The sequence below is a fragment of the Octodon degus genome, unplaced genomic scaffold (assembly GCF_000260255.1).
Source record: "Octodon degus isolate 3935 unplaced genomic scaffold, OctDeg1.0 scaffold00119, whole genome shotgun sequence".
Lineage (NCBI taxonomy): Eukaryota > Metazoa > Chordata > Mammalia > Rodentia > Octodontidae > Octodon > Octodon degus.
In genome coordinates this window covers 2615481-2643292 of record NW_004524695.1, presented here as the reverse complement: position 1 = coordinate 2643292, position 27812 = coordinate 2615481, and the positions used below count along the sequence as shown (strand labels likewise).

At 41.8% G+C, this 27812-nt stretch overlaps 2 protein-coding genes across 6 annotated transcripts in view; both read right to left on the bottom strand.

Annotated features, from left to right (window-relative positions):
- Positions 1-2870, bottom strand: CUNH6orf229 (chromosome unknown C6orf229 homolog). The gene is made up of 2 exons (XM_012516673.1): positions 2603-2870; positions 1-425 (listed from the first exon to the last, which is right to left on the bottom strand). Exons 1-2 carry the CDS (start codon positions 2868-2870, stop codon positions 1-3), a joined length of 693 nt encoding a protein of 230 aa, XP_012372127.1.
- Positions 2871-10290: 7420 nt separating this feature from the next.
- Positions 10291-27812, bottom strand: part of Ripor2 (RHO family interacting cell polarization regulator 2) — a 220350-nt gene continuing 202828 nt past the window's right edge. For all 5 annotated transcript variants that reach the window (XM_004640142.3, XM_023699979.1, XM_023699980.1 and 2 more), the window contains 5 exons: positions 27480-27638; positions 25869-26071; positions 20922-21005; positions 19117-19207; positions 10291-11037 (listed from right to left, as the gene is read on the bottom strand). In XM_004640142.3, the coding sequence (XP_004640199.2) occupies positions 10937-11037; positions 19117-19207; positions 20922-21005; positions 25869-26071; positions 27480-27638 (638 nt within the window). In that variant the 3' untranslated portion in view covers positions 10291-10936. The remainder of the gene's footprint in view (positions 11038-19116; positions 19208-20921; positions 21006-25868; positions 26072-27479; positions 27639-27812) is intronic.

Genomic DNA, 27812 nt, shown 5'->3' with positions numbered 1-27812 from the left:
TTAGTTATTGTAAAGACAAGTTAGGTGATGTAGCAACTCTGCAAAATTCTCAGGCCATCCCATCCAATTCTCTGAAGCTAGTACTTGCAAATTATATTTTAGAGCACTGTACTCTTTAAGCTCCTTTAAGAAAGATAAGTTATTGTACACTAGGACACAGAGAGCATAACATGTCCAAAATTTAACCATGAGGCGATTCTTCTCTACCCTGACAGAGTGTTGAGGAGGACTTTCCAACAATTTGACAAGAAGAGGAATGAAGTGCAGGCGTCTGGCCGCTTTCTGGCTCCCAGGGTTCAAGTAGAACCAACATGCTACACTTTGGAGCAGCAGGATCTTTATTTTGGGCGCCACCTCTTCACTTTGCAACATGTAAGCTACTTCCTTCATGTACTCAGCTGCAAGTTTCTCAGCACCTGGTCCTCCTGTAAAAGAAGTATTTGCATTTCCAGAGGTATTCAAAATAGTAGTAAATCGCAGAATCTCATAAATGTCCATAGTCTGTGTGTGTGTGTGTGTGTGTGTGTGTGTGTGTGTGTGTGTGTCTGTGTCTGTGTGTATGTGGTGCAGGGGTCTGAATCCCAGGGCTTCACTCCACTCCCAGCCTCTATGTTCACATTTTTGTTTCCATGGAGATGACACTTAGGATGCTTTTCATTTTTCCCTTTCTCATGTTGCTGCAAAGATGCGATTGTGTATACCGATCAGCAAGGACTTAAAGCAGAAAGTGTGGTAAGGTCACTGCCTGCCTAAGGCTCCTCCCTTGTTTCTTTACTCAAGCTCCACATTTTCTGCATCTTCTTTAATATGACAGCAGAGTGAAAAGGACTGTATTAAAGCCAAGAGGTGACCTTGTAGGCTTACAGTTGTCCGTTGTCCCATTCTTACACATTTCTTGCCTCATCAAAAGCCACTGGATGAACACTGCTTGTTGGAGGGGAGGGGCTGACCTGGGTGGTTAGATTCCAGTTGCTGGAGTTCTGAACCACTTTGGGTTTCTCTCACTTCTGCACACTGGTCCCCGGGTCCTAGGGATATTCTGTTCATTGTTAAAGTTTTAGCTGAAGGTGGGCATAAGTTCTTTTTCTTGCTTCTCACTAACACAGATAAGGCAAAATAACACCAAGCTAAAGCGTTAGATACTTTTGCTAGCTAGGTCTTCCTCAAAAGGCGAACACAGCTATTCAGGGAGTGCAGTCAGCCCATGTGGTAGACAGCACTGCCCTTCCTCCTTGTGGGCTGGGTGATCTCCAGAATATCCTACCTTTTCTCCAGCTCTCAGTGGCAGGTTTCCAACCCTGCTGGCAGGAAGGGATTCTTTTACTGTTTTTCTCTCAGGGACACAATTCTTTGAGTTTTAGTCTATCAAAGTAAGTCATTAATTTGTCTGCCTTAAAAAAAAAAAATATCAGTGAATATACTTGTAGCTGCCAGCTTAACTTCTGATTAGGAGATGTTGAAGATGGTATAAAATTTCATTACATATCCAAAAATTTATTAGAAACAATGTGCAAGGAGTTGGACTTGATAATTAGAGAGCGTGTGCTTCATTGGTGTTTACCAGCTTATTTTCTAGTAAAGAATACATTAATTGTTGCTTTTTACTGATAATAACTATTGGCTTTCCTAGTAGCTGTTTTAAAAGTATTGAGTTCTTATATTCAAAAAATGTCTGAGACAATTTTGTGTAATGCCAGTACTTTTATTCTACATTAGAATAATATTACTGGGTTGAGATCTTGTCAACTCAATATAGCCTCTGATGTTTTTCTTTTTTCTTTCTTTCTTTCTTTCTTTCTTTCTTTCTTTCTTTCTTTCTTTCTTTCTTTTTTTTTTTTTTTGGCGGAACTAGGGCTTGAACTCAGGTCCTTGCACTTGCCAAGCAAGCGCTTATTCTACTGAGCCATCTACCTGGCCCCTGATGTTTTTCTATTAATGAAAATTTTTGTTTTTATTTACTTATTGAGATAGGGGCTCACCATGTTGCTTGAGACTTTTGGTTTCAAGCAATCTTTGTGCCTTGGCATCCTGAGTAGCAGGAATTATAGGTGGGTATCAGTGTGGCCGGTGGTTAGTGAAAACCTTGGCAGGCAATTTTAGTATCTATATTATAATTAACACAAATGGGAAATAGCTAACTAGTAATTTATTTGGTGGACATATTCTTTTAAGACATGAGATGCTTCAAGGAAAAATAGTTATATTTGTAGTGGTAGAAGATAAAACACTAGGGACTGGCCAGAAAGCTCAGCCAACCAAAGCGCCTGCTTAGGCAGAGCACAGGGACTGGGGTTCAATCCCCAGCATGCTGTGCTGGCCTCATCCCAGGGGTGTACTGAGATGGTGATTGAGACTGGGCATGGTGGCACATGCCTGTAATCCAAGCTCTTCGGAGACTGAAAACAGTCAGATCACTACAAGTCTGAGCTACATAAGTGAGACCCTGTAGACTCTACTAAATACACAAGGAAAAAAAAAAAGATAAAACACTAATATTTCAAAGGAGTTTTAGAACAACAACAACAAAAAACCCAATTGCAGTGTTCTAACAAGCTAAAAGATCATGAAAGACCTATTTTAACATAGCTGGTTAAGTCCTTACCTGTGAAAGCCAGAATTCCAATTTTCTTTGCAGCTTGAGCTCTTATTTCAAGAGATAGAGATTTATTCTTCAACATGTAGCCAAGTGCTGTAATTCTTTCCTTGTAAAAAGTACTGTCAGTTAAAGGAATGGGTTCTTCTTCCTTATTAACAAAATAATCCGTCACAGTGACATCCCAACATTGTTGGAGGTGGGCCCGCAGCCTCAAGAAACATGTGAGTACTCGAACTCCAATTCGCTTATAAAAAGGCTGGTGTTTTTCAGTCATTTTGCCAAGTGGCCAGTGATGCTTCAGGTACCCAACTGGCAGTGACAATCAAGAATTCCAGAACACATCACTTGGCAACACTAGAATGGAATATACAAGCCGAGGGAAAGCAGTGTATGACCTAAATTCCTGTTGAACACTTTCTATGGTATCAACTAAAACAAGTTTACTTTTACTTCCCTGGGACAAAAAACCTCAACTAAATCCTGAATTCATCCTGGCCTTTGCACCTTTGCTTATGTGGGGCCTATGTGGAACTTCCCATTCCAACATATACTGGCTTTTTTCCATTTGTCTTTTGTGGTTTTTAAGACTATTCTGTTATTGTGAGCCAGGGAGATGGCTCGGTGGAATAAGCGCTTCCCTGGCAAGGGCAAGGGTCTGAGTTCCACAAAAAAAACCAACAAAAAAACCTAAGACTATACTGTTATTAATCAGAATAGATTTATAGCTTTTACCTGGGTTTTCTGAAAAAAACAGAAGCAATCAAGAGTGCTTCCATAACCCTCCATCATATTCACCCACCTGTTTGTATCTCTGCTCCATACTCTGACTCTTCCTAATGCTTAGGCCTCCCTTTATACAGATGCCAACTAGTCCTTCCCACACCACTCAAAGATGGTATTCTACAATTTTTCTCTTGTCTTTATAATTTTTCCATCTCAATCAGATCCTTTGACACATCAGTAAGCACGCCGTACTTCTTTTCTCATTTAAAAAGCTCTCTCTGGGCCTATATACTCCCTCCCCTCAGCTACTGCATGTCCCTTTCTCTACTCTCGTTTGCGGCATGGCTCTTTGTTTGCCATGTGTGCCATCTCAAGTCTGCTCCAGCTCTTTCCTCTTGGGTGGACTCTGCATAGGATTTTCACTGCAGCAAAGCCCTGAAACTGCCTATTAATGCTTCTGATGAAGGTCTTTATTCTGTTGAATCCAATCATCAGGCCTCACCATTTGGCACTCCTTTCTGCTCAATACTTATGTCCACCTATTTTCTAAGACATAATAATTCTCTTGATTTTCTTTTTTCTTTCAGGTATTTCTTTGAAGTCTGGGTGGAAGCCTCTGTGATCCCCACAACTATTACATTATTGATGCCTAAGAGCCAGCATCCTGTGGATGATGCTTGGTCTGCTGCCATCTTGAGCAGTAGCTAGGCCCACTTGTGTCAGGGATACAGTGGCCTCTGTGTGTCTAGAAGATCAAACACTGGGAAAGTAATCCAGAGGAACAAATTCCTTAAACTGGCCTCTGTGTCTCAGGCTTTCTTCAAAGGAAATTCTTGGAAACGATTTTATAATTTAACACTCTTGAGCCCTAGTGGGTAGGATCCTGCCAAATCCTGAAGGCCCTCAAGAATCTTTCCTGTGGTCATAGGGGGAAGGAAGTACTTGGCTTCTTTTTAATGGTGCTAATCTCTTCAATAACCACACCTTTTTTGGCCACAATTTTAAATGTGGTTCTTTCCTGGCCAAATTGTATCTCTCTTACTTGCTTTTCCCCCTTATTCTTATTGTGCATGTGACTAAAAGCAGCGCCGAATGCTGAGATCTCTTGAATTTCCACCTGGAAATTAATTGGTCTGCCACGTTAGTACAGTTTACCACAGCCTCAGGCAGGGCATGGACGAATGTGGACAAGTTCTTCATTGGAGTGTATCAGCAATGACATCTAGTCCTACGTAGTCCATATTTCACCTGAAGGCCCCCGAGCCTGCCTCTCCTCTGCATTTTTATCAGCATTCTGGTCTTCTAAGTTCCAGCAAAGTCACCTATCAAACTTTCCTTACACCATGGAGGGGCTTCTCCAGCCCAGTTCTCCAAATATTTCCAAATTCCTTCCACCAACCAATTCCAAAGGGAAAAAAAGGTAAAATAATGACATAAAAGTGTGGGGGGAAATGTTCAGAAGGAGGAGAATAACAAAGAGTAAAGAAAATAAAACATTTTAAAAACAGTTAAAGGGCCAGGGAGATGGCTCAGAGGAATAAACGCTTCCCTGGCAAGCACAAGGGCCTGAGTTCAATCCCCGGTTCTGCCAAAAAAAAAAAAAAAAAAAAAAAAGAAAAAAATAACACAATAGTAAAAGGTTTTCTATTGTTTGAGGCATGTGGTTCTTTTCATGGGCCTAGGATTAAGGAGCAGAGCTGAGGCCAGGACACGTTCTTGTTCACACTGGAAGTCTAAGGTGACAGTCTGTGCCCAGACTGGCGCTGGGTGCAGAGATCTGCTGTGTAGCTCAGACTGAAGCTGGCCTCTGACGATGAGATGTGGGTCTGTGTTCATAGCCCCGGCTTCTGAGTGAGTCTCCTCCCTCATCTGCTCTGCAATCATGCATAATTTCCCATGACTGCCATTTCCTCATCTGCTCTAGGAGCTTAGCAGTGGGAAGCAGCCAGGGGGCCATTCTGGGACCCAGGTTCAACACCCAGCCTTTCCTTACAGTGGAGTCCCTGGCAGCTCCTGCTCCATGTGACTGGCCTTGCATGCTTGTGCTGAGATTATCCACCAACAGTGACTGTGGAAGGCACTTTGGAAGCAGCGTCTCACGACTGCAGAGTGTGCTTTCAGCCCTGGTGCAGTCCTTGGGCTTAGCAAGAAAAGCTGTTAGTGTCAGTTTTCCTCCCAGCTGGTGGCTCACTAGCTGGTGGTGGCAGTGCTGTGTGGTCTCTCCTCTGGTATGGTCTATTTCTCCTGTATCACTTAATCCTCTTTTCCTCTGTCAGTTCCCTCATGGTTTCCATGTGCCCTCCTCTCACTCTGGTTCCTCTCCTAGCTATTTTACAGACTCTAGCCACTTTATTCTGGAGAAGCTGAGTTGCTGGTGCTCACTGCACCATTTGGAACCTCCCTCTAGTCCATGAATTTTTTTTCTTTCTTTTTTTTTTTTTTTGGTGGTACCAGGGATCAAACTCAGGACCTTACGCTTGCCAGGTAAGCACTTATTCCACTGAGCTATCTCTCTGGCACAACACTATGATTTTTTTTTTAAAGTTTATTTATTTATTTATTTATTGTGTGTGTGTGTGTGTGTGTGTGTGTGTGTGGCCAGCTCAGCCCACCAGGGGGCGGGGCTGGCTGGCATGTGGTGCTGGGGGATCGAACCGCGGTCCCTGTGCTTTGCTAAGCTTGTTCTAAGTAGGTGCTTTAGACCACTGAGTCATCTCACCAGCCCCAACACTATGAATTTTTAATGCAGGGATACAAAACATTAATGCAAGCTAAAATGTTTCAGTGAATACGCCTCAGAAATTCAATGTTATAGCAATTACAAATATACCTGTTAAATTTTTCTGGACAGTGCCAGCATTTGAAGTTTTCTAAAACAGTACATTTCTTATTGAGGGAGAAAAAAAAAAAAAAAAGACAAATAAGTTATTGGAAGAAAGGTTCTGTGTAGTTCATGGTGTGAGAAGGTTCAGTTCACTGGCATTTGGCCTCAGGCCTTGAGCCTGTGACAAGGCAGCACGTGGTAGAAGGGAGCACAGGGTGGAACAGGGCTGCTCACTTCCTGGCCTCTGGGAAGCAAAGGCAGAGGAAGGGTTGGGTCCCCAGAGCCTGTCTGAGGGCACAACTCCAGGGGCCTCACTTTGTTCTCCCAGGTCCCACTGTCTGAAGACTAGGCTCCCAAAGAACCACAGCGAGTGGCCAGGTTTCAAAACAGGAAACTTTGGGGGACATTAAAGATCCCAACTGTAGCTGGATGTGATGATGCACACCTGTAATCCCAGCACTTGGAGGCTGAGGCAGGAGGATTGTTGTGAGTTCAGGACCAGCCTGGGCTACAAAATGAGCTCATAGTCAACCTGACCTGCATAGCAAGACTGTCTCAAAAAGATAAAAAATAAAATAATAGTAATAAAAAAGATACCAACCATAACACTGTACCAGCTATACTCCTTAGCACTTTATCAAAATCAGAAAATGATATTTAATAAAAGGTATTATACCAGAAAAATAGGGCCCCAGTGTGGTGGCGCACACCTATAATCCCAGCATGTGGGAGGCTGAGGCAGGAAGACTATTGTGAGTTCGAGACCAGCCTGGGCTACGAAGTGAGCTCAAGGCCAGCCTGAGCTGCATAGAGAGATACTCTTTCAAAAAGACAAAAAATAAATACACCATCAACAACAAAACATAGAAAAAGAATCAGCCAGTATGCCTTGTTCAGGCCAGTCTGAACTGCATAGTGAGACCCTGTCTAAAAAAAACCCCAAAACCAGAAAAGCAATACCAGAAAAATCACAAGGATAAAAAGGCTCTCCTTCCTATTTGAATAATTAGTCTTTCAGATATAGTCACAAGTGCTGATGTTTTCTGATGAATTTAGGCTTACAGTTTATAATCTTGTAAAGTGAAGTGGTATAGCAATGGCTTGTAAAAGGGAAACTTTTTACTCTTGACTTAGTCAAAGCAATAACTGATACACAGAGAGTCCCTGGATACTTTCAGAGCTGAATCCAAGAGCCCTTGCTGTCACTGGTGGTTTGGAGTGGGAATAGACAGGAGCAGATGAGACTCCCCATGCCCTCGGGGAGCTCAGGGGCTCTGCTCATAGACACTGCACTCTGTAACACCTCTCTCTTCTCCCTGAATTGGGTTTATAATCTAGGAAGAGTTTTTGTTAGGTTAGACCTTTCAGACCAAGAGGTTTCAGAAAATAGAGTTTAGAGAGTGATATAGTTACTAGCCAGAGGATAAGGCACAGTCCTGGAACAAACTTTCTAAGGCACAAGCTGCATGGCTCAGTGGTGGTTGGGAAAATGTCTACCAGAACTAAAGGGACAGGGCAATGTGTAATATAATTTTGGGGAGAAAACCCTAAGGTGCATACAATGGGAAGGGGGCAAAGGCCTGGGGTAGGACCATAAAGAGAAAGACTATAAAAGCTTGATGGTAAGTAACTTGTTCTAGGAAGGCTCTGCAGGATGAGCAAACAGTTTTAAATTGATGAGTGAATGATGTCTTGCAATACAACACAGACAGTATGTGATGCCAAACATCACACGATCACACTGTGCCAAAGGCTCTTTGCTCTCGCTGTTTCTTTCTGTCTCTCTCTTAGATTGTTAGTGATCACCTCCCAACAGCAAGAGGTTATGGAGAAAAAGGTACAGGAATTCTTCACTTCAAGTAAGATTAGGGAGATATGCAAAATATGTGAAACTGCAAAATTTTGTAGAAAAGCACCATTTGAATGAGGCTATAGCCCTAAGAGCCACAAGTCCATTTAATGACAGCATCATAGTTCCAAAAAATCCTCAGAAGCAGGCAAAAGCAAATGTCACTGATAGATTCCTTGTTAAAGTTGCACAAAAAGATAAAGATTCCACTGAACCTATAGGTAGAAGTGATTCTGTTAGTGGTTGTGAAGTCATGCTGCACAGTAACTCCTCTCTCTGGTATTCCTCACGCTGGCCATAAGGGTTTTCAAAGGTAAGTGCTGGTTAATGTGTTTATTTTTCTTTGTATTTTGTATTTTATTATTTTGCATTAGTGAATTGTAATACATTTTATATTAATATTTTGGGTTATGGAATGACTCATCTGAGTTTCCATTTTTTTTTTAAAGGGGAAATTTGCTGATATACAAGTGCTTTGGATTACAAGCATGTTTACAGACCGAATTATGCTCACAAACCAAGGCCTGACTGTACTGCTAGCACCTGGTTAGTTCCCAAACCCGCATGCACCGTGGCTTGGGTGGGTCATCTTCAGAACACTGGAGAGGAACGTAGAGGAGTTTATATAGTTCTGGTTTAAAATGGTTTTCTCATACCTTTTTCCTTCTTGTATTCTCTGGCCTGCAACTTAAGACATCTCAGAATTTGTCTCCATTTACAGACGAAAGGGTTTTAAGAAGAGAATAAACTGAAGTTGAAAAAGAGGTGCAGTGAAAGTACAAACTCAGGAAAGGCATGTAAGAAAACACATCTTACTCTGTAGAGAAGTAATTAAAAATAATTTTTATTTTCACTTACATGATTGATGAATATAAATGCCACAAAACTCAAAGCACCCCCCAACGAAAAATAAAATGCAGACCTGAATACAAAATATATGGAATTAATTACTCATGCAATATTCACAAAAATTTTAGAAATATGAAAACCAAACCAGAAAAACCCCTGTAACACTTGTGATTTCAATTTCTATAAAAAGAACCATTTTGACCACTTAACATAGACCACGGACTATACACACTAACTATAGACTGTACAACATACTTTTAAAATGAAAGATATATGCATATATATAATATTTATAAATATACAAATATATACATTGTAACTTCACAGTTGAAAACTATTTTGCCAGAAGCTTGGCAAACAACTTTCACTTTAAAATGAAATGAATCCTTTTTAAAAGTCTTGCTAAAATGGAAATATTTAAAATGACATCTAAATGGAATTTTATACAAATACATCAAAGATACAACGGATATTCCACGGTTTAAATTACACTCACACACATTGTTTCGATACCTTGGCATACCCCAGCTGTATACTCTTTAAAGATAGAGAAGTTATTTAGTGAGAACTGTTCTGAAAGGTCTGGTAGCCCTTGTTGAACAGACCTGCTACCGAGATGCTGAAGTAATACTGGGAGCGGCTCTTCTAACTCCTCGGGCCCAGCATCTCACCCAGGAGGAAAGGGTTTCTCTAGGGGCAGTTTCCGTTCCTTAGGCGTCTTCCTCTTTCTAATATCATGGTCATTTTTATAGAACCAGGAACTACTATTTGTTTGAGACAGGGTCTCACTACGTGGTCAAGGCTGGCCTTGAGCGTGCCGTGATTCTCCTGCTTCAGCCTCTGGGGTTTGGGGTTACAGGCGTGCAGCACTGCATGTGGTGACAGACCTAATGTCCTTCTATGCCTACCCCATGAAGATTCCTCCAAGTTTTAGGTTCTTCCAAAGCAGCCTCGAGAGCCTCAAAGAGCATCACAGCTTTCTGAATTCACAACTTTTGGTCTTGATTTGTCTTAGCAGCAAATTATCTAAAGGTAATAATAGTATCATAAACAATGGCTGTTTTTAATTTTAAAAAAGCTTAAGGTTTAAGGTTTTTGTTTTTAAGAGTATGAGTATAATCTTAATAAGATAGTTCTTAGTTATTTACCTTTTTTTAAAACTATAATAGAAATAGGATTAGGGAATTTCTTTTTTAAATTTTTAATTAATGAATTAAAAATCGATTTTTATTTAGGTTTTTTGAGACAGGGTCTTGCTTTGTAGTTCAGGCTGGCCTTGAATTCTCTGTGTAGTCCACGCTGGCCTTAAAACACATAGCAAGCATCCTGTCTTAGCCTCATGAGTGCTGCGATTACAGGCATGCACCATTAGACCCAGCAATTAACTAATTTTGAGACAGGTTCTCCCTGTGTAGTTCAGGATGACCTTAAACTCACTGTGTAGCCCAGGCTGGCCTTGAACTTATGATCCTGCTTCAGCCTCCCAAGGCCTGGGATTCTAGGTATGTACCACCATACCCGGCTGATTTGGGAATTTCCATGTATAAAAAGGTAAAAACATACTAGTGGGCATTTAAAAAAGTAAAATACAAAAGTTAGACTCTGACAAGGGGTCATTTGACTAGGTTCTGTAGGCAAAAATTTGAAGAAGTTCTTTTCTTTGTGCTCTGTATTTAAAGTAAAATTAGGTAGCTAAAGGGCCACTCAACCCTGAGAACATGACAGAGAAATTGCAAGGCAGAGATTTATTGAAATATCACATGACTATCTCAAGCTTATAGAAGAACTTCCAAAAAGTACAAAGGTAGCTATTTTAAAGTTCTCTATATAAGATGGACTTTTTTGTTTTTACTGAGTACTGTCAGACATAAATAACGATGTAATCTACTGAATATTACATAGCCCTATTCTATTGGTCAAAGAGAAAGCAGAAAGGTACTGTGGAACTTCACTGAGTACTTTCCATAGCACATCTCATTTCCAGACAATCTCCCCGTGACTCTTCAAGTTCTAGACACTTTCCAGATGAATTGCAGCACCTTCTTCATGAAAAGGGTGAGATTTAGGACAGTAGTTATGCAGAGTTAACTTGTAATTAAAAGGCTGTGGCCACTTCAGTTCCATGACGCCCTCCAACTTTAATATAGTCTCGAGGAAATTTATCCAACTGTTCATAAGCCAGCCGTCCGTCTTCTCCTAGATTGAGAACATGCAACATGAACTTAACATTTTTATTTCGGCATTCAAAATAAACTGACATCAGTGGTTTAGGTGTGGGATGCTGCTTTGTGTCCTCCCGCCTCTGACACTGGGTTGCCATTGTAAGCATTTGCTATGTTAAGGAAAAGTCATCTATTGTTATTAATTATGTCATTGATGTCTAGGTAATGTTTAGAACGAAGAACATGTGAGCCAATATCAGAGACTAAAAGAATGCCAAGGTATGAAATGAAGCAGAAGTCTTGTGGTGGTCTGATGTCAATACTTTTACAAACTAGATTTATTCCTTGATCATATGCCTTTTTCCTTTGCTTGTTTTTTGAGACAGGGTCTCACCATATAGTTGAACTCACTATGTAGCCCAAGCAGTAATCCTCTTGCCTCAGCTTCTCAAGAGGTGGGATTGCAGTTGTGTGCCACCACAGCTTGTGCCTGGATTGTATGTTAGATACAGCTGAGGCTTCAGTGTGGCTACTCTAAGACCTCAGTGAATTTATCTTCTACATAACTTCTCTTCTCTACAGTATATATCCTTACACATAAGTGATTCTTTGTCAAATTTAGGCCTGGAAGTTTTAGCTATAAAATTATTCTTTGCCTTGTAAACATACAGTGAGATGCTTTCTATCAGACAATGCCTAATTTGGTTTTGTCTGTAGCAACACCTTGAGCAGCTAGAATATATTTTCAAATGATTTTTCTATTTTGTTTGTTTATTTCTTTATTTATTTTAAATTTATGTATTTGGTACAGGGTCTCACTATGCAGCTTAGATTCCTAGTGATCCTCCTGTTTTCAGCTTCCCAGCACTGGGATTACAGGAGTGTGCCACCATACCAGGACTCTGTTGCCAGCTCAGTAAGCCCTGAGGGTGAGGCTGGTGAGTTGTGTGGGACCAGGGATCAAACTCAGGTCCCTGGTCCCTATGCTTGCCAAAGCAGGTGCTTAGTCTGCTGAGCTATCTTGCTGGCCCTCTATTTTATTTTAAATTTATTTATTTATTTATTTATTTATTTATTTTATTTTATTTAGTAGAGCATCTACAGGGTCTCACTACACAGATCAGACTCGTAGTGATCCTTCTTTTTTCAGTCTGCCTGACGCTGGGATTACCACACCCAGTCTTAGTCACCATCTCAGGAGCCCTGAGGTGGGGCTATCATGGCTTGTGGTGCCATGGATCGAACCCTGGTCCTTGCACTCTGCCTAAGCAGGTGCTTTAATCCAGTGAACTATATGGCTGGCCCTAAATTTGTTATTTAAAAACAAAACAAAACTGATTAAGGAATGGGAAAGTGATGGCTGGGATTGTAGAGTGCATCCTTAGCATGTATGGGGCCCTGGATCCTACTCTAGGACCCAAAACTGAACAATATAAAACAAAAAAGGGAGGAAATAAAATAATGTAGGCTTTCCTACATTTAATAAAAATGAGATTAAGATGGAAACAATTAGCTTTAAATCAGAAGTTCATTGTGAAGGAAAAGAAAAGCAAATAGATTTATAAAATATGGAAATATGGCAATATGAGTAGTATTAAAAAAAACATTTCCTTTAAATCATGGATTTTAAATGTATTATGTTCTCTCTGGAAACATGGACTTCTCAATGCACCAAAAACTTAATTTAATTTTTTTTTTCAAATTTAACTTTTCCAGGAATATGTAGAGAGATCTGCTGTATGGAAAAGTCTTGGGGCCTGAGAAATGGCTCAATAGAATAAGTGCTTGCCTGGCAAGCCCAAGAGCCTGAGTTCAATCCCCAGTTCCATCAAAAAAAAAAAAAAAAAAAAGAAAGAAAGAAAAGTTTTGCAGTATATTAACAAAAGCTTGCTAATTATAAGAGATTTGTGTGGCCTCTGCCTGCTTGGGAAATTTGGAGGCAATACTGTATTTTTCTAGTACTGTAGTTTTCAACTTTTTATTACTTTATATTGAGATTCTTCTGGTGAAACTGCAAAAATCTTGACATATAAAGCTGGTCTAAAATAAGATCTTTCTAGATGATGGCAGAGGAGACAAAAGGACAGGGAGCCTGGGCTGGCCCGGCTACATGCCTGCCCCCCGTCCACTCACACATGCCTGTGGAAAACTCACCTAACAAACGCTATTCATTTTGTTTCCTTAGTTTTCTAATACAGGATCTCACCATGTAGTTCAAGTTGGCTGTGAACTCACTATGTGGGCCAAGCTGGCACTGGACTTACAGCAATTCTTTGCCTCAGCCTCCTGAGTCCAGAGAGGCCGCCAGACCCAGCTCCGAAATGCTATCTGAAGAACCACTGACACTAGGCCAACTCCTGGTTCACTCAGAGATAAAGTCCAGCTCAGAGGTGTTTAGTTCTTCCCCAGAGTCCCACAGAGTCTGGGGACCTAGAGGGTTAAGATTCCACCTTGGTGCCTGATTGGTCTAGCTGTCCAGCGGCAAGATACACAGCCTCAGTGGTCCAGTCTGAGTCCTGAATGTTCCTGAAGGCCGAGTGTGGAAGACTTGGTCCCTACCTGTGGTGCTAGTGGAAGATGCTGGAACCTTTAGGAGGAGGGGCTTAGTGGGAAAAGAGTAGGTCATTGCAGATGTGACTTAAGAAGGGATATTGGAACATGAATTTCTTCTTCTCTTTACTTCCCAGACACAATGAGGCAAGCAGTTTCCTTTGCATGTGCCTCTGCCCTGAGGCCCTGTGCTGTCAGAACTCTAGAGAAATAGCCAAGTGGTCATGGATTTAAATCTCTGAAACCATGAGCCAGAAATAAACCTTTTTTCATTTAATGGATATAGCTTAGGCATTTTGTCATAGTGATGGAAAACTAACACACCCACCATGGCTTTGTGTACTCCTCCATAAAATGGGGCTGACTGTGCTTCCTCCTGCCTGGCAGTCTTGGGAGCACAGGATGAGCTAACTTGCACGGATTCCTTAAAATAGAACCTAGGACAGAACAGGTCCCAATGCAAGATGAGCATCCACAACGTGAAATCCCAGAGCTGAAATACTCTAAACTCCAAAGCCTTTTGAATACTGTCATGACTCCACAAGTAGAGGATTCTACACTGGACCTTCTGCGATGAGTTGTGGCTAAAATGTGAGTGACTGAAACAGCTGCATAAAATTTCCTTTAAGCTTTACGTGTAAAGTGCATATGACACATCATGACTTTTATGCTCAGACCTGGGACTGTGGGGAGCAGCTGAGCTGCAGCTGAGCTGGAGATGACCACACATTCGGGGGTGGAGCAAGACCAGCTCCAAGAACACGGGCTGCCAGAGCAGACCATGTAAACAAGCTGACCTCTAGCGCAGTGGCACATCAACAGGTGTCCGGCCCTGGTGCTCCTCCCTGTAACTATAGCACAGATAACTTTGCCAATGTTTGGGGTTCCCTTTTGGTGTTCTCAGCAAAACACTGAGACCTTGCACTTTCTGTCCCCTCACATGCCACTTTAGTTTTTATTTTTATTTTGGTGGAACCAGGGATTGAACTCAGACTCTTGCGTTTGCCAGGGGAGTGCTTATTTTACTGAGCCATCTCTACTGAGCCCCTAATTTTCATTTTTAAAGAGAATAAAAACAAATAGTAAAAAAAAAAATAGAAACAATATAGAATTTCACTAAAAATGATAGGAACATTTTAGGAATCACCATCAACACTGGTGGTTATATTGCATATTGTTTTCAAATTGGTTGTTCAATCAGCTGGGGAGATAGCTCAGTAGAATAAGTGCTTGTCTGGCAAGCGCAAGAGCCTGAGTTCAATCCCTGGTTCCACCAAAAAACAAAACAAACAAATTGGTTGTTCAGACTACCAGACATAAGCATGCAAAATTGGTCAAAATAATTTAAAACATGAAAGAAATTAAGTATTAACTGTTCCTTTCAATAGACCAATAGAAATCAGCAGTACAATTATCTAAGCTGTCCTGGGTAGCAAGGAGGGAGCAAAGCCACCCCCAGAGAAAAGCCATGGTTGTTACCAGCAGAAGTGCAGTAGGGGTGGAGCCACGTAAGGCTTTTGGAGGTTGGATTGCTTACAGATTGCTTTTATGTTCCACATGGAATTACAGCACTTAGTGTTTACCCTTCTGGATTTTGGACTTGTTTTGGTCCCAGTGGTTTGTATCTTCCTCTTGTTTATCTTGTGCCATTGAATGTTAGAAGTATTTAACTTTTCATTTGTACAGGGGCTCACAGCTAATAGTTTACCTTAGATCTTGGAGACTTGGACTTGGACTTTTTAGTATTGCTGAAACTGTTAGGACTTTGGCAACTCTTAGAGATGGACTAAGTGCCTTTTTCTTTTCTTTTTTTTTTTTTTTTGGGGGAACCGGGGATTGAACTCAGATCCCTGCATTTGCCAGTCAAGCGCTTATCCTACTGAGCCATCTCCCCGACCCCGTAAGTGCCTTTTTCATAAGGGGATATGCATGAGTTTTGGGAGACCAGGGGCAGAATGTTATGGTTCTCAAGTAATAATAATGTTGATAGACTTAATAGTAATTCTTAAGTATTGTTAAAGTTGTGATATAATGTTGAAGTTGTAAAATGTTAGCTTGGAAACTGGTTTAAGGAAATGTCTGGCTGCCAAGTTGACAAGGGGTGGATTGTACTGGTTGATACATTGTGTCAATTTGAGAAGTTTAGAAGTTTAATTAAGTGACTCAGAAGAGGGCCAGGATTCTTTGCTTGTAAACAACCTCATCCTGCCACAAGCAGAGGGCATGGTCATTATGTGAGGTCTGCTCCCCCTGCCCTCTGCCATGTGCCACTCTGCCTGGGAGCCAGCCAAGTATAAACTGAAACCTCCACAAACTGTGAGCTCAATAAATCTCTCTTTCCTTAATTTTTTTTAAAAGCTGTCCTGTGTATAGATACATGTATTTTTTTCTCTTCCTTCTTTTCTCCTTTCTTTCATCTCAGTTGTTCCTTCTGTTTGAACAGATAGTTCACCTTTCACAGGATTTGTTGTACTTTTCATATTTTATTTACTCTCTCAGGTTCTTAGTGAGACACTATGATGTTTACACAAACATAACTGATATATTTCACTTAGTTGCATCCATTTACCTAGAAAAGCCTTAAGTTTATCTTTTTTATAGCTGAGTAATATTCTATTATATAAAAATGCCACATCTTGTTTATCCACTTCTCAGTTGATGGGCATTTGGGTTGTTTCCAAGATTTAGCTATGACAAACTGCGCTGCTATAAATATAGGTGCACATATATCACTATGCTATGATGTTTTCCATGCTGGAAAAATACCCAGGAGGAGAATAGCTAAATTGAATGGACCTAATCCTAGTTAATCTTGGGTTTTTTTTTTAAAGGCTCTCTACACTGATTTCCATAGTGTTTGTAGCAGCCTGCACTCCCACCAACAGTGGAGAAGGGTTTCTTTTTTCCCCACAGTCCCTCCAGCATTGGCATCTGAGATGAATACACACTTCTCAGATGAAGAAATACAAATGGCAAATAAATATATGAAAAAATGTTCAAGATCATTGGTCATTCTCCAAGAAATGTGAATTAAAACAACACTGAGATCCCATCTCAGCCCAAAAAGAATGACTATCATCAAAAAGGCCCTCCCCCACCACCCTGGATAGGGGGAATGTTCGTAATTCACCGTCCATCAGAGAGGTACGGTCCTACCTTCTCACCCATTTTTCCTTTTATTAAGTGTCTAGTTTCTTCTTCATCTCCTGCTGTCCCCTCTCAGGACCATGCTAATCTATCTTATTACACACATGCAAATATTCTAAAATCTGAAAAGATCTCAAGTAGGAAACATTTTTGATCCCCAGTGTTACAAATAAGGGATATTTAGTATTATTCCCAGGACACAGCCAGGGCTTGTGACACAGGCAGAGTTTTGGAGGTGAGATGGGTGTATGGTTTGAAGTTGTAGCTCTGGTACACTGGTGAAAACTGTTCCCTCCATTATGGTAGCCGCCAGCCAGCATAACCATTTACATTTAAATAGCAAGTGAAGAAGTCAAAGCTTTCTTTCCCCAGTGCTGGCGATCAAGCCCAGGACACTGCACATGCAAAGTTCTATCCCTGAGCTACATCTGCTTTCCTGGCCACAGCTTTACAGTTCCTTAGCCACAGCAGCTAAACGGAACTGCTCAGTTGCTATATGTGTTTACCAGCTGCAATAATGGACAATGAATTACAAACAGTCCCTTTATCTCAAAGGGATCTACCACAGGCTCTTGGTTGAAACACTGGACTAACCCCTCACTACTTGGTAAATAGTTGCTGCTGAGCCTTTCGAGTGCCTGTGATGGTTTCCAACCCTTTGGAATGGGGTGTCTCACCAGTTCCCACTGAAAATACCGTATCAACTCACTTATTGGTGTGAAAGAAAAATGCACCAGCATTTGTGTATCAGGGTAAAAGATGCGTGATGTTGGCACGAGGGGCTTTCAGCCTCCATCCCATATTAGAACCATCTGCGGGGCCTGGCCTTAGCTCAGTTGTTTAAGTGGCTGCTTCCACAAAGCTGTCAGCCTCAGGTTGCTGTAGTTCAATCCCCACAAATCTCCAGCCAGCCAAACCAGCCAAACCAGCCATGAGGGCATTCGTAGAAAAAAAAAAACAAAAAAAAAACAACCTTATAGAACCATCTGCAAGGCTTTGAGAAAGCTTCTGTGCAGAGATAAATTTTAGACTGACACAAGCCGAATCCTGGGAGCAGAAGCCAGGCGCGGGGACGTGTGCAGCGTGCTGAAAGCTGTGCCCCGGGGTGGACTGAGCAGTGTGGAATCAAAAAAGAAGAGCCAGTGATTGCTCCGAGACGCTGCTATCTGCGCAGCTCCAGCGCACCGAGCACCTTTGGCTACACTTCACAAATGGTTGACTTTTTTTTTTTTTTTTTTAACTTTCACTGTTGTTTTAGAACACTAAAGCAAAAAGGAGTCTAAACTAATAAAACTCTAGGTACATTTAGAGAACTAAATAACTCCTCTACCTAAAAAAAAAACAACAAAAAACAGCCATAAGGAATAACTGTTTTATCCTTTAAGCAAACATATGCCGGCTAAGCTTTCTGTGCCGCAAATGATATAGTCAATAGCAGAACAAAGTCTATTAAACCCATAATTGTAAGAAAGAAGGCCTAACAATGAACAGGATTTCACGGTGGTTATAAATGCCATGAGCCTCTCTTTCACATAATTAAGATATGATAGTTAACCTTGAAGGCCTTGTCCAGGCAACATTATGGGCTGGATTATGTTTGAAGACTTTCATAGTATCATTTCTAGACTAAGACTTTAAGCATATCTGGGGATGGTAAACTTATTTATAGCAAATATTTATATCTTTTTATGTAGGGTTAGGAAGGGTTTTTCCTGCCTTCCCAAATCCCCCATCCCCCACCAAGACTAAAAGTATGAAACATGCTAAGCATAACAATTATAAAGGTGGAAAAAGAAAGGAAAAGCAAAGGAGAAGTGTTATCTGGATATTGTAGAACAGAATAAAGCTCTCAGTTGTCTTTCTTGCTGCCAGAGCCCAGGGGGGCAAAGGCCAGCAGGGCAATCCCAGATTAGCCTGGGGTCAGAGTGATGCCATGGTATGTGGGACAGGTAGTGCCCCTAGATACACACCCTGTTCTCTCAACCAACTGTGTCTTGCAGGGAGTACTCACTCCATGTTGGCAATCCAACCTGGATTTCTATTGCCTCTGCTTTATGGTTTGAGTTCCAAGTCTTATTTATTTATTTATTTATTTATCTAACTAGTTAGCTATTTATTTGACACAGTTTCACTTTGTAGTCCAGGTTATCTTTGAACTCATGATTCTTCTACCTCAGTCTCCAAAGTGCTGCAATTAGGGAACAGGTGGATGAATCATGTGGAAGGGTCCAGAGAGTGACCCCCAGAGAACAAGGGGGGTTTTCAGATGGACATTGAGTGATTTCTCACCCTCTGCCTGCAGGCGAGTAGACAGCCCGCGGAAACACATCTGCTAAAACAGGATATATGTCAGGCTTTTCTCTGCATTCTCCTCTGAGAACATCAGAAGTAAATTCACATGAACATCAGAACTCACCAAGAGACAAGAGGGTTTCTGAGGCCACAGTTCTCATTTCTTCAGTGTCGGACTGACACAGGGTCACCAGCATTTTAATGCTTTCGGTAGCCTATGGGGGAAAATAGTTTGAGTAGAGTTTTGGGGTTCCTAAGACTTAGCATTTCATTGCTGGTAGGAACTTTAAAAACCTAATTTAGGAATCCCGAACCGAGGTGGATGTCAAGATCACTTTGGTAACCCCTTCAATATAGATTCCTTTCTGCCCCCAAGAATGCCCCACACTGGGGTTTCTGAGCTGGGACTTGGGACTTTGTGTTTGCAGGAGCTCTGATGTAGCTGAATTCCTCCTTCCACAGAGAACTCCAGGACCAAGGTGATGAGCCAGCTTTTGCAGATTGGAATCCACTTTTCCTAGTTCTTCCTACTTAGCCAATTGGCAAAACAAAACAAACCCTAATTGAAGAATTCCTGTACCTATACTTAAACAGCCCCTTGTACTTCATAAGTATATAAAATATTTGTCAATTAAAAATAAAAACAATTTCTATTCTTTAACTTATGTACTAAAAAGAGAAGAATATAAGTCAACGATGGGAATTCTTCTATTTGCATATTTTGTAAACATTAAGCATTCTATGAGCCAGATAGTTCTCAAGGCCTAAGAGAAGCTGCAGTAAGCCAGCTGTAGTCCTGGCCCAGAGAGTGTAGTTCAGTGGAAAGCAGATCATTAAATGAGGAGTTACTGCAGTGGGCAGTGGGCAGTGGGCTGAGTTGGTGCTGGGTCAGAGGGACTGGGAAGAAAGCCCCTTATTTGGAAGCTGGGGCTGCAAGATGGGCTAGGAAGAGCATCTTCTACTTAATAACTAGTTTCCCATCTCTTGAGAGGAAAGGACCATGGAGGAATCTGTGCCCCCACACCTGAGATTCTCCAGGATTACAGATAGAGCCTTTGCTTTCACCTGCAAAATGCCTGAATCCATGAAAATGCAGAGAGTTCAGTCTTCATTTATATAGTCAGAATCACACACACCAGGCCCCAACATCTATTGTGTATCGAAGCATGTCCATATCAACAGTCATTGCTGTGTGTGCTTTTTTTTTCTTTTTTTTTTTTTTTTCACCATTCGAAGGTAATTTTTTGACCAAGCAACAAGGAAGGCAAAGTTTCCCACAGTTGTTTTTCTTCACAGCTCATTAACTTTTTGTTTTGAGGCATTAATCCCTTTCTTCATGTGCTATCGCCTGTAGCTCCTCACCCTGGTCCCACCAGCCCATGCAAGACCATAGCTGGTCTGGAGGTGTGGCCTTCTCTTTCTTTTCTCAAGGATAATTAGTCTTGTTTATTTATTTTTAAAGGCAGGTCAAATATTAAACATAGCCCATTGAAAGATAAACCCTGGCTGGGAATTCGCAGCCCTTCCTTTTTCCGTTTACAGTTTAGTTCTCTCTCAGCTCACGGACTCGACCTTCTCACACAATTAAGATCAGCTAGTAATTAATAAAGACAGCTTCATGAAAGGGATCTGGGAATTTTAATTTGCACAGTGAATTTTGATACTTCTTTGCAAATTGGATTTTTTCCTTGCTATTTGTCGTATGCAATAAATACTGGCAAAATGACCCTGTCTTCTCTATTTTGGGAGAAGATACTTTTCTATTACTAACCCAAAAGGCAGACTGGTTCCTGTAGACTATTCCAAAAACATTATTTTCTGCCATTGTTGATTTTAGTCACATGCAATTACTCTTTAAGGGAAAAAAGTAAGGAGCCCACACTAATACGTCGTAGAAAGGGGATGAGAAATACCAAAACCTGGCTTTACCTGCAGGCTTCTCAGGGCCAGGCACGCTGCCTTCTGGAGCTCCAGGTTGGTTTCTGTTAGTGCTCTGCAGTAATAGAGCAAGGCCTGAAAGAGAAGGAAGGGTGCCATGGGACAGCCTGAATCATTTGCCATTTAAGGTACGTGACATTTTTACTCTTTGTGATAAGTGATGGCACATAGGGAGGCATTCTGTGCCTCTGTAAGAGCACGGAAGGACATCCATTAAAATTCATGTTGATTATATGTGTCTATGCAATAAACTGACCCTATATTCTATGAGGTCCTAGACTCTGGGACTAAAGTTGGAGGGCACAAAGTTATGAGTCTAACTTTAAAAAAAAAAATTAGTTCTTTCCCTTTTTCAGTTTTCAAAATAATGAGTTCATTAGCAAACTCTAACATACACTGTTTTATTTTTAAAATGTTACTGTTTTTATATTGATTGATTTTTTTGGAGATAGGAGCTTGCTATGTAGCCCATGCTGGTCTTGCGTTTGCTGTGCAGCCCAAGCTGGGTTTGAACTTGGAATCCTTCTGTCTGCTCCTCTCAAGCGCTGGCGTTAGAGGCGTGCACAGCCACACCTGTGTATTGTTTTTGCTTTTTTTTTTTTTGCTTTTAATTGAAATATTTGTATGGTTTTACAAGGTGCAACATAATATTACATGTATATAACATGTAAAGATTAAATCAGAGTAATTAGCATTTCTAGCTCCTCAAACATATATTGAGTCTTATGTAATAGGATCCTTTGGACTCTTCCTTTTTAGTTGTAGTATTTTGAAATGTATCACAAGTCATTAAGGACTGAAGTTAGCCCACTATGCTACAGAATGCCGGGACCAACCAATTCCCTAACCCAACTGTGTTCTGGTGCCTCTCTCTGTTTCCTTCCCCTGACTGCATCTAGCCTTTATGTAGCCCTTTAGATCTAATAGAAATTCTAAAACCATTTAGAACGAAGAAAGAAGTGCAGAGAAAGACACACCAGGCCTACAAGAAAGCTACAGGACCCAGAGTAAGTTAGCTAGCACAGAGGTGGCCCGGGGAGCATCTGGGTCTCTTTCACAGAATTGAATTCGACTAGAAAAAGTGGGCTGGGCTTCAGGTGGGAAACTGAGAGAAGAGGGCATCTGGGCAGCGATCAGGAAGGCAGGAGCCAGCAGGAAGTCCAGCTAGAAGGTGGTGGCTTCTGCTGAAGGCTTGCTGAGTCTGATACACAGCATATGGGCACCGTCTTTCATAGTGCTGAGGGAGCAGCTCAGAGGTAGGACGCTTGCTAGTTCTTCAGAGGCCCTGGGTTCGATCCCCAGTACTGCAGGACAAAGCTTTATGTAAAGGAAAATGTTCTTAATTTACCAAGCCAATTTCTTCTTAAATGGTTTATGAAGTGGGTACTTACTATTAATTAAAATGGGTAAGAACCATTGTAAGTTGTATTTTAGTTCCCAGGAAACTTTAAAAACTTAAAAACAATAGTTACACCAAAAAAACAAACAAACAAAAAACAAACAAACAAACAAACAAACAAACAAAAAAAACAAAACAAACAAACAAAAAAAACCAATGGTCACTTTTGAAGAGCATTAGAGGTGGATGGGAAGGACTAATTTCATTTTAGCAGGGTACACTGTATATTTTTTGCTATTTTCCTGAATTACTTTTATTTTAAAAAACAGAACTCAAGTCAAATCACCAGGCTGTAGTATGTATCTGTTGGATCAAGAAATGCTATCACTTTGTCATATATATATATATATGTATTTGGTACAGGGTCTCACTACACAGCTTGGACTTGTAGTGATCCTTCTGTTTCAGCCTCCCCAGAGCTGGGATTATAGGCGTGTGTCACCAGGCCTTGTCCCGGTGGTTGACAAAGTACATCTGGGGGTAGGGCCGGCGTGGTCTGTGGTGCTGGGGATCAAATGTAGGTCCTTGTGCTTGCCAGGCAGAAGCTTAGATCTCTGAGCTATCTTCATGGCCCAACAATGAGTTGTTTCAGATTTATCCCTTTTTTGAACATTTACTGTCATTACTGATATGTACTTGAGTTTTTTAAGCCTGCCTCCATCCCTTTCCTTCCCTTCCTTTCTGTTTTCCCTCCCCTCCCCTCCTTTTCCTTTCCTTCTTCCTCCTCTTCCTTTCCTCCCCCTCCTCCTCCTCCTTCTTCCTCTTCCTTGTCTTCCTCTTCTTTGTCTTTTTGAGACAGGGTCTCGAATTGCAGTTCAGGCTGTCCTTGATCTCACCCTATAGCCCAGGTTAGCCTCAAACTCACAGGGATCCTCCTGCCTCTGCCTCCTGAGTTCTGGCATTACAGGCAAGTGAAACCATGCCTGGCTTTCCCCTTCCTTTCTTTTGTGATAGTAGAGATTGAATCTAGGGCCTTCACACTGAACTACACCCCCAGCAGTATATATATATTTCTAATATGTATCCTGGCTTCCCAGCATGACTTTGGGCATATAGTTCACTTCCTTTCCTTTGGATTTGCCTGCTAATCTGTAAAACAGCCACAGTGATAAGTACTACTTATACTCTTGTGAGTTCATAGTGTGGTATGATAAGTAAAGGATTGCAAGTAGTTCCTGGCACAAAGTAAGCCCTAATAAATATAACTACAATATTGTGCGTATTCTTACATGTACGTATTCACATATCTGTGTGTGTGCATTTGTTTTAGGAGAAAAACATCACATCACTTCATTTCTATTGAAGGTTTTTGGAGGTGCTAGAGGTTGCACATGCTAAGCACACGCTACAACACTGAGTGACCCCAGCCCTTATGCAGAACTCTTTTATGGACAAAAACCTTGGTTTCTTTTCAAAATTTATTTAACTCCTTAGCATCTAGAGTGATAGTCAATGCTTGGTAAGGCCCCTTCAGATGGGTAGCTCTGCTGTAGTCACCGATAGCTAGGATTAAACATATCCCAACTTCTCAGTTCTGAAGAACTTTTTTAAAAATGGAGACATAAACCAGGTATGGTGGTACACGTTGGTCATCTCAGTCCTCTGGAAGGCTGAGGCAGGAGGATCACAAGTTTGAGGGGCCCAGCATAGTGCCTTAGTGAGACCCTGTCTAGAAATAAAAAGATGTGGGGATGTAGCTCGTGTGAAGACCCTGGGTTCAATCCCCAGTATCACACATAAATAGATAGATAAGATATAGTTCCCATGCCATACATAATGCTTACCCGTGTAGTGCTGCTCTGCCTCATGACTGGCCTATTCTGAACATTTGACATAGAGTATGTGGCTGTCACGTCTTGCTCTTTCAGGTTTCACTGGGACTGTGCCATGTCATTAGCCTTTCTACAGCTAATATTCCATCACAGGGCCAAACTCCATTTTGTCTATTACTCACTATTGATGGACATCTAAACTATTCCTACCTTTTGGCTAATAAGAATACTGCTGACACGAACATGTGCAGGCAAGTGTGTACAGAGACATATTCTGTGGACAGCATAGCTAATTTATATCTCCTTCAGCTTTAATGCATAACTTTCAAGGTGTCACAGGAATCTGCAGTGCAAGCACAGGGGACTCCTGTGAGCGCCCTTTGGCATTTGAAGTCCTTCTAAAGGCTGACTCATCAAAACTCAGATCAGCTCAAGGCAACCAAATGAGGTCCTTTCGTGCCCTTGAGAAGGCCACCTACGAGCACTTGGTGAGCTCTTGGTAAGCGCTTGCTCAGCCTTTCTTGGTGTAGTGAGCCAGGGAGTGCTGGTGTGTGTGAGAGCTCACAAGAAGACAACCCACCCTAATGCCAGGTTGGCCCAAGATGATAAATCGCATCACCTGTTCCTGTAAGTTTTGTTTTTATACTGAAATACACAAGGATGTTTTATGGCCAACTATTCTCCACCCCATCAAACAGAGGAAAAGAAGTATGCACACTGCAGTTAGCAGTGCACACACCTGCCTAACTGAGCAGAGCTATCCGTGAGCTGGACTGAGGTTCTCTTGGCCCGAACAAGGCACAGCATTGAGTGTGCCCTCACAATCGCAATCCTGGCACGCCTACATCTTGTATGGGTCTCGCATTTTTAGAGCACGAACTACAGTTAATCATAATAGACCACTAATTTTAAAAAGGGCTATGAAATAGAACAGTATGATCTTACTAAAAATTACATAGGTCACTCCATGTAGGTAAAATGAAAAAATAGGAAGTTATTAATAGTTTTCTGTGGAAGACAGACTTACAGAGCACTTGACTATATTTCTATTGCTTTAACCATTCGATAGAAAACACTTTTATCTGTGGTATTAAGATCAGACCCTGAGGCTTGTATGACTGCCTGAATCCCCAGCCCTTCTTATTTTGTGAGACAGGGTTGCACTAGGTTGGGTAGGCTGGACTCAGACTTGTGATCTGCTCTCTTCAGTGTCCTGAGCAGCTGGGGTGACAGGTGTGTGTCACTGTGTGCCCCAGGAAGGAGAAGCAAAAGGATGCAAGGTGTGTCATTGGTACTAAACACTGACAGCAAATGCCACCCTTTTATGTTGTAAACATGAGCAAAGAAATGGTAGTAACAGTAAGAATGAAACTGGGGGAAGGGTATTTAGAGATGGACAGCAAGGTGGGGTGGGAAGGTTAGGGGGACCAAAAAAGAACCAAGCTGCGTGTTATGAACATGCACCTACTCCCCAAAAGGAATGTGAACTTCATGTACTGAAAACATGTACTCAATAGCATAAAAAAAACATTTTGGGAAAAAGAAGGTATCACCATGGCTGTTGTCTTCTTTTGCTCTGGCAAGATCAAACCCAGGGCTTGGCACAGCTAGGCAAGCACTCTAACATTGAGCTACACCATCTGCCCTGAAAACATTATTAGTAAAGAGAAAAAAGTTATTTTATAAGGGAATGGACTCTAAAGTGCTAACAGTGAATAGGAGCAACTCAACACCTTGCTGCCTGACGGCCACGAATCAGCGTCCTACCTTTTCCCTGAAGTGCTCCTTTCTGGAGGCTGCCGCCAAGAGAAGCCTCACAGCCTCGCTGACTTCGCCACTGCCTCTGGCCAGCAGCAGAGCCAGGGTCCTGAGGACCTCCTGCTGGGCTGGAAGGCTTCCAGGTGAGAGGTCCCTCAGGGCCACCGGCAGCTTCTCATCTCTCAGTGACTGCAGAGTCTGAACCATGGAAACTGTGAAGTAAGATCAGTTCAGTGACAGGGTCATTTGGGATTTACAGTTTGCATGTATTTTTACAAGTGTTTATGAAAAATTAGCCTATGATAAAGGTGGTATTTCAAGTTACATCAAACACAAGACAGAATACTCTAAAGAATATGTGCAAGTTTGAAATCTAAAACCCTTCTACATGAAACTGAAAAAATGCATGGCATTTTCTAAGTGGGAGCATGAGGCATTTGAATCTTTTCCTTTAAGCTTCCTGTTTTCTGAATTTTCTATACTGACTTTTCCTTTCACCATGAAAGAAAAACTGAAAAGGTGAAAGGCTTTTCTACCTGCCTTCTCACTGCTGTGAGTAAATGAAGTCTTTCCAGAGACCACGAAATGTAAGAGGTGTAGAGACCTAACCTGCCAAGCATGTCCCTGGAGGAACAGGCGTTTGCTCACAAAACTAATTTAGAATGTGAGAAATTTAGTGTCAAGAAATAAAGTGAGACCCTGAGCTGGTGGCCTCCGTCTCCTGCCTGGATGGCCTCTTCCTGTGCTGCTCAGCCTGCTTGCTGCCGTCGAGGCTGATACAGACCACAGCACGCACTTTCCTCCTCTTTGGGGTGGCTCCCCACATGCTGACCACGTTGTCACCAGGTTTAATGTTTTGCAAGGAGAAGTGCTGAGCCTGGGTCTGCTCAAGACACGCTCCCACTGCCTGGTGCTCTGCCAACCTCCCCGGGTCCCGGGGACACTCCTCATCGCTGCTGTCTCTCTTCTTGCACTGTCAGGGTGCTGAGGATTTATAGAGCACAACCCTGGGAACCAGAACCCAGCCCTTTGCTGCCTGGCTCTACCCCCAAGAGGTGTGCGCTCTGTATAAATGCCCACTGCTGATGTTCGAGTGCGTGTAGTGAGATCAAGGTCATTGTGGTTACAGCCCTACATGGGCTCCTTCTCTCCTTCCCTGGATATGAAGCCTGCACTGACTTTTTTTTTTTTTTTTTAACCTTTTCTTACTTTCCTTTCCTCCTGTGTCACCCTTGCCTTTTAAAGTCATTATCACTGAAAACTCCATCGAAAAAGGCAACATAAAATACTGTTGCCTGTGGGGCTGATCCCACAAATGGCAAATACATTACCAAAGGAAAGAAACCAAAGTAAACTCTTAAATCATTTACCAGCTTCTCATTAACGGTATGCCTCTGCTGGACGATTGTGAGGCTTAGTAAACCTAGTTTCCATGAATAAGAACTCTATTAGTTAAAGGTCCAGAAGTCATTTAAAAGGCAAATCTCAGCTCAACTGTGGACCTAGGGGTAGGGGGAGGGGATGTGAGGAATTGCCTTCATTATAAATCATGATTAAAAAGACCAGAAACAATTCCAAGCAGAGCCATCCCTGAAGTATGAGAAAAAGAACACGTCCCACCTTGCCTGGCCAGCTGGCTCAGGTAGTTTTCCAGGTCACTCACACCATGGCTAGTAAAGTAACTGTGGTACTGGAAAACAGTGACAATCTCTGATGACAGGTTGGAGGACAGCAGAGGCTCAGCCCGGTCTAGGATCTGAGACACCAGGGTTCGAAACACTACAAGGGAAAGATACAAAGTGGAAACATGGCTGTTCAGCCCTTAGTCCAGCCATCTCTATGAGACAGAACAGAGCGCACGATCCAAGTTCGTCTTCAGGGCACAGCCAGATGACCTGAGCATAAACACATACCTGTTCACTGCCACTGGGGTAAAGATATAGAAAACCCTCA

Coding starts and splice junctions, on each gene's coding strand:
- CUNH6orf229 (XM_012516673.1), bottom strand. CDS start 2,870: ATGACTGAAAAACACCAGCCTTTTTATAAGCGAATTGGAGTTCGAGTA. Junction 426..2,602: donor TGGAATTCTGGCTTTCACAG/GTAAGGACTTAA, acceptor CTTCTTTTACAG/GAGGACCAGGTGCTGAGAAA.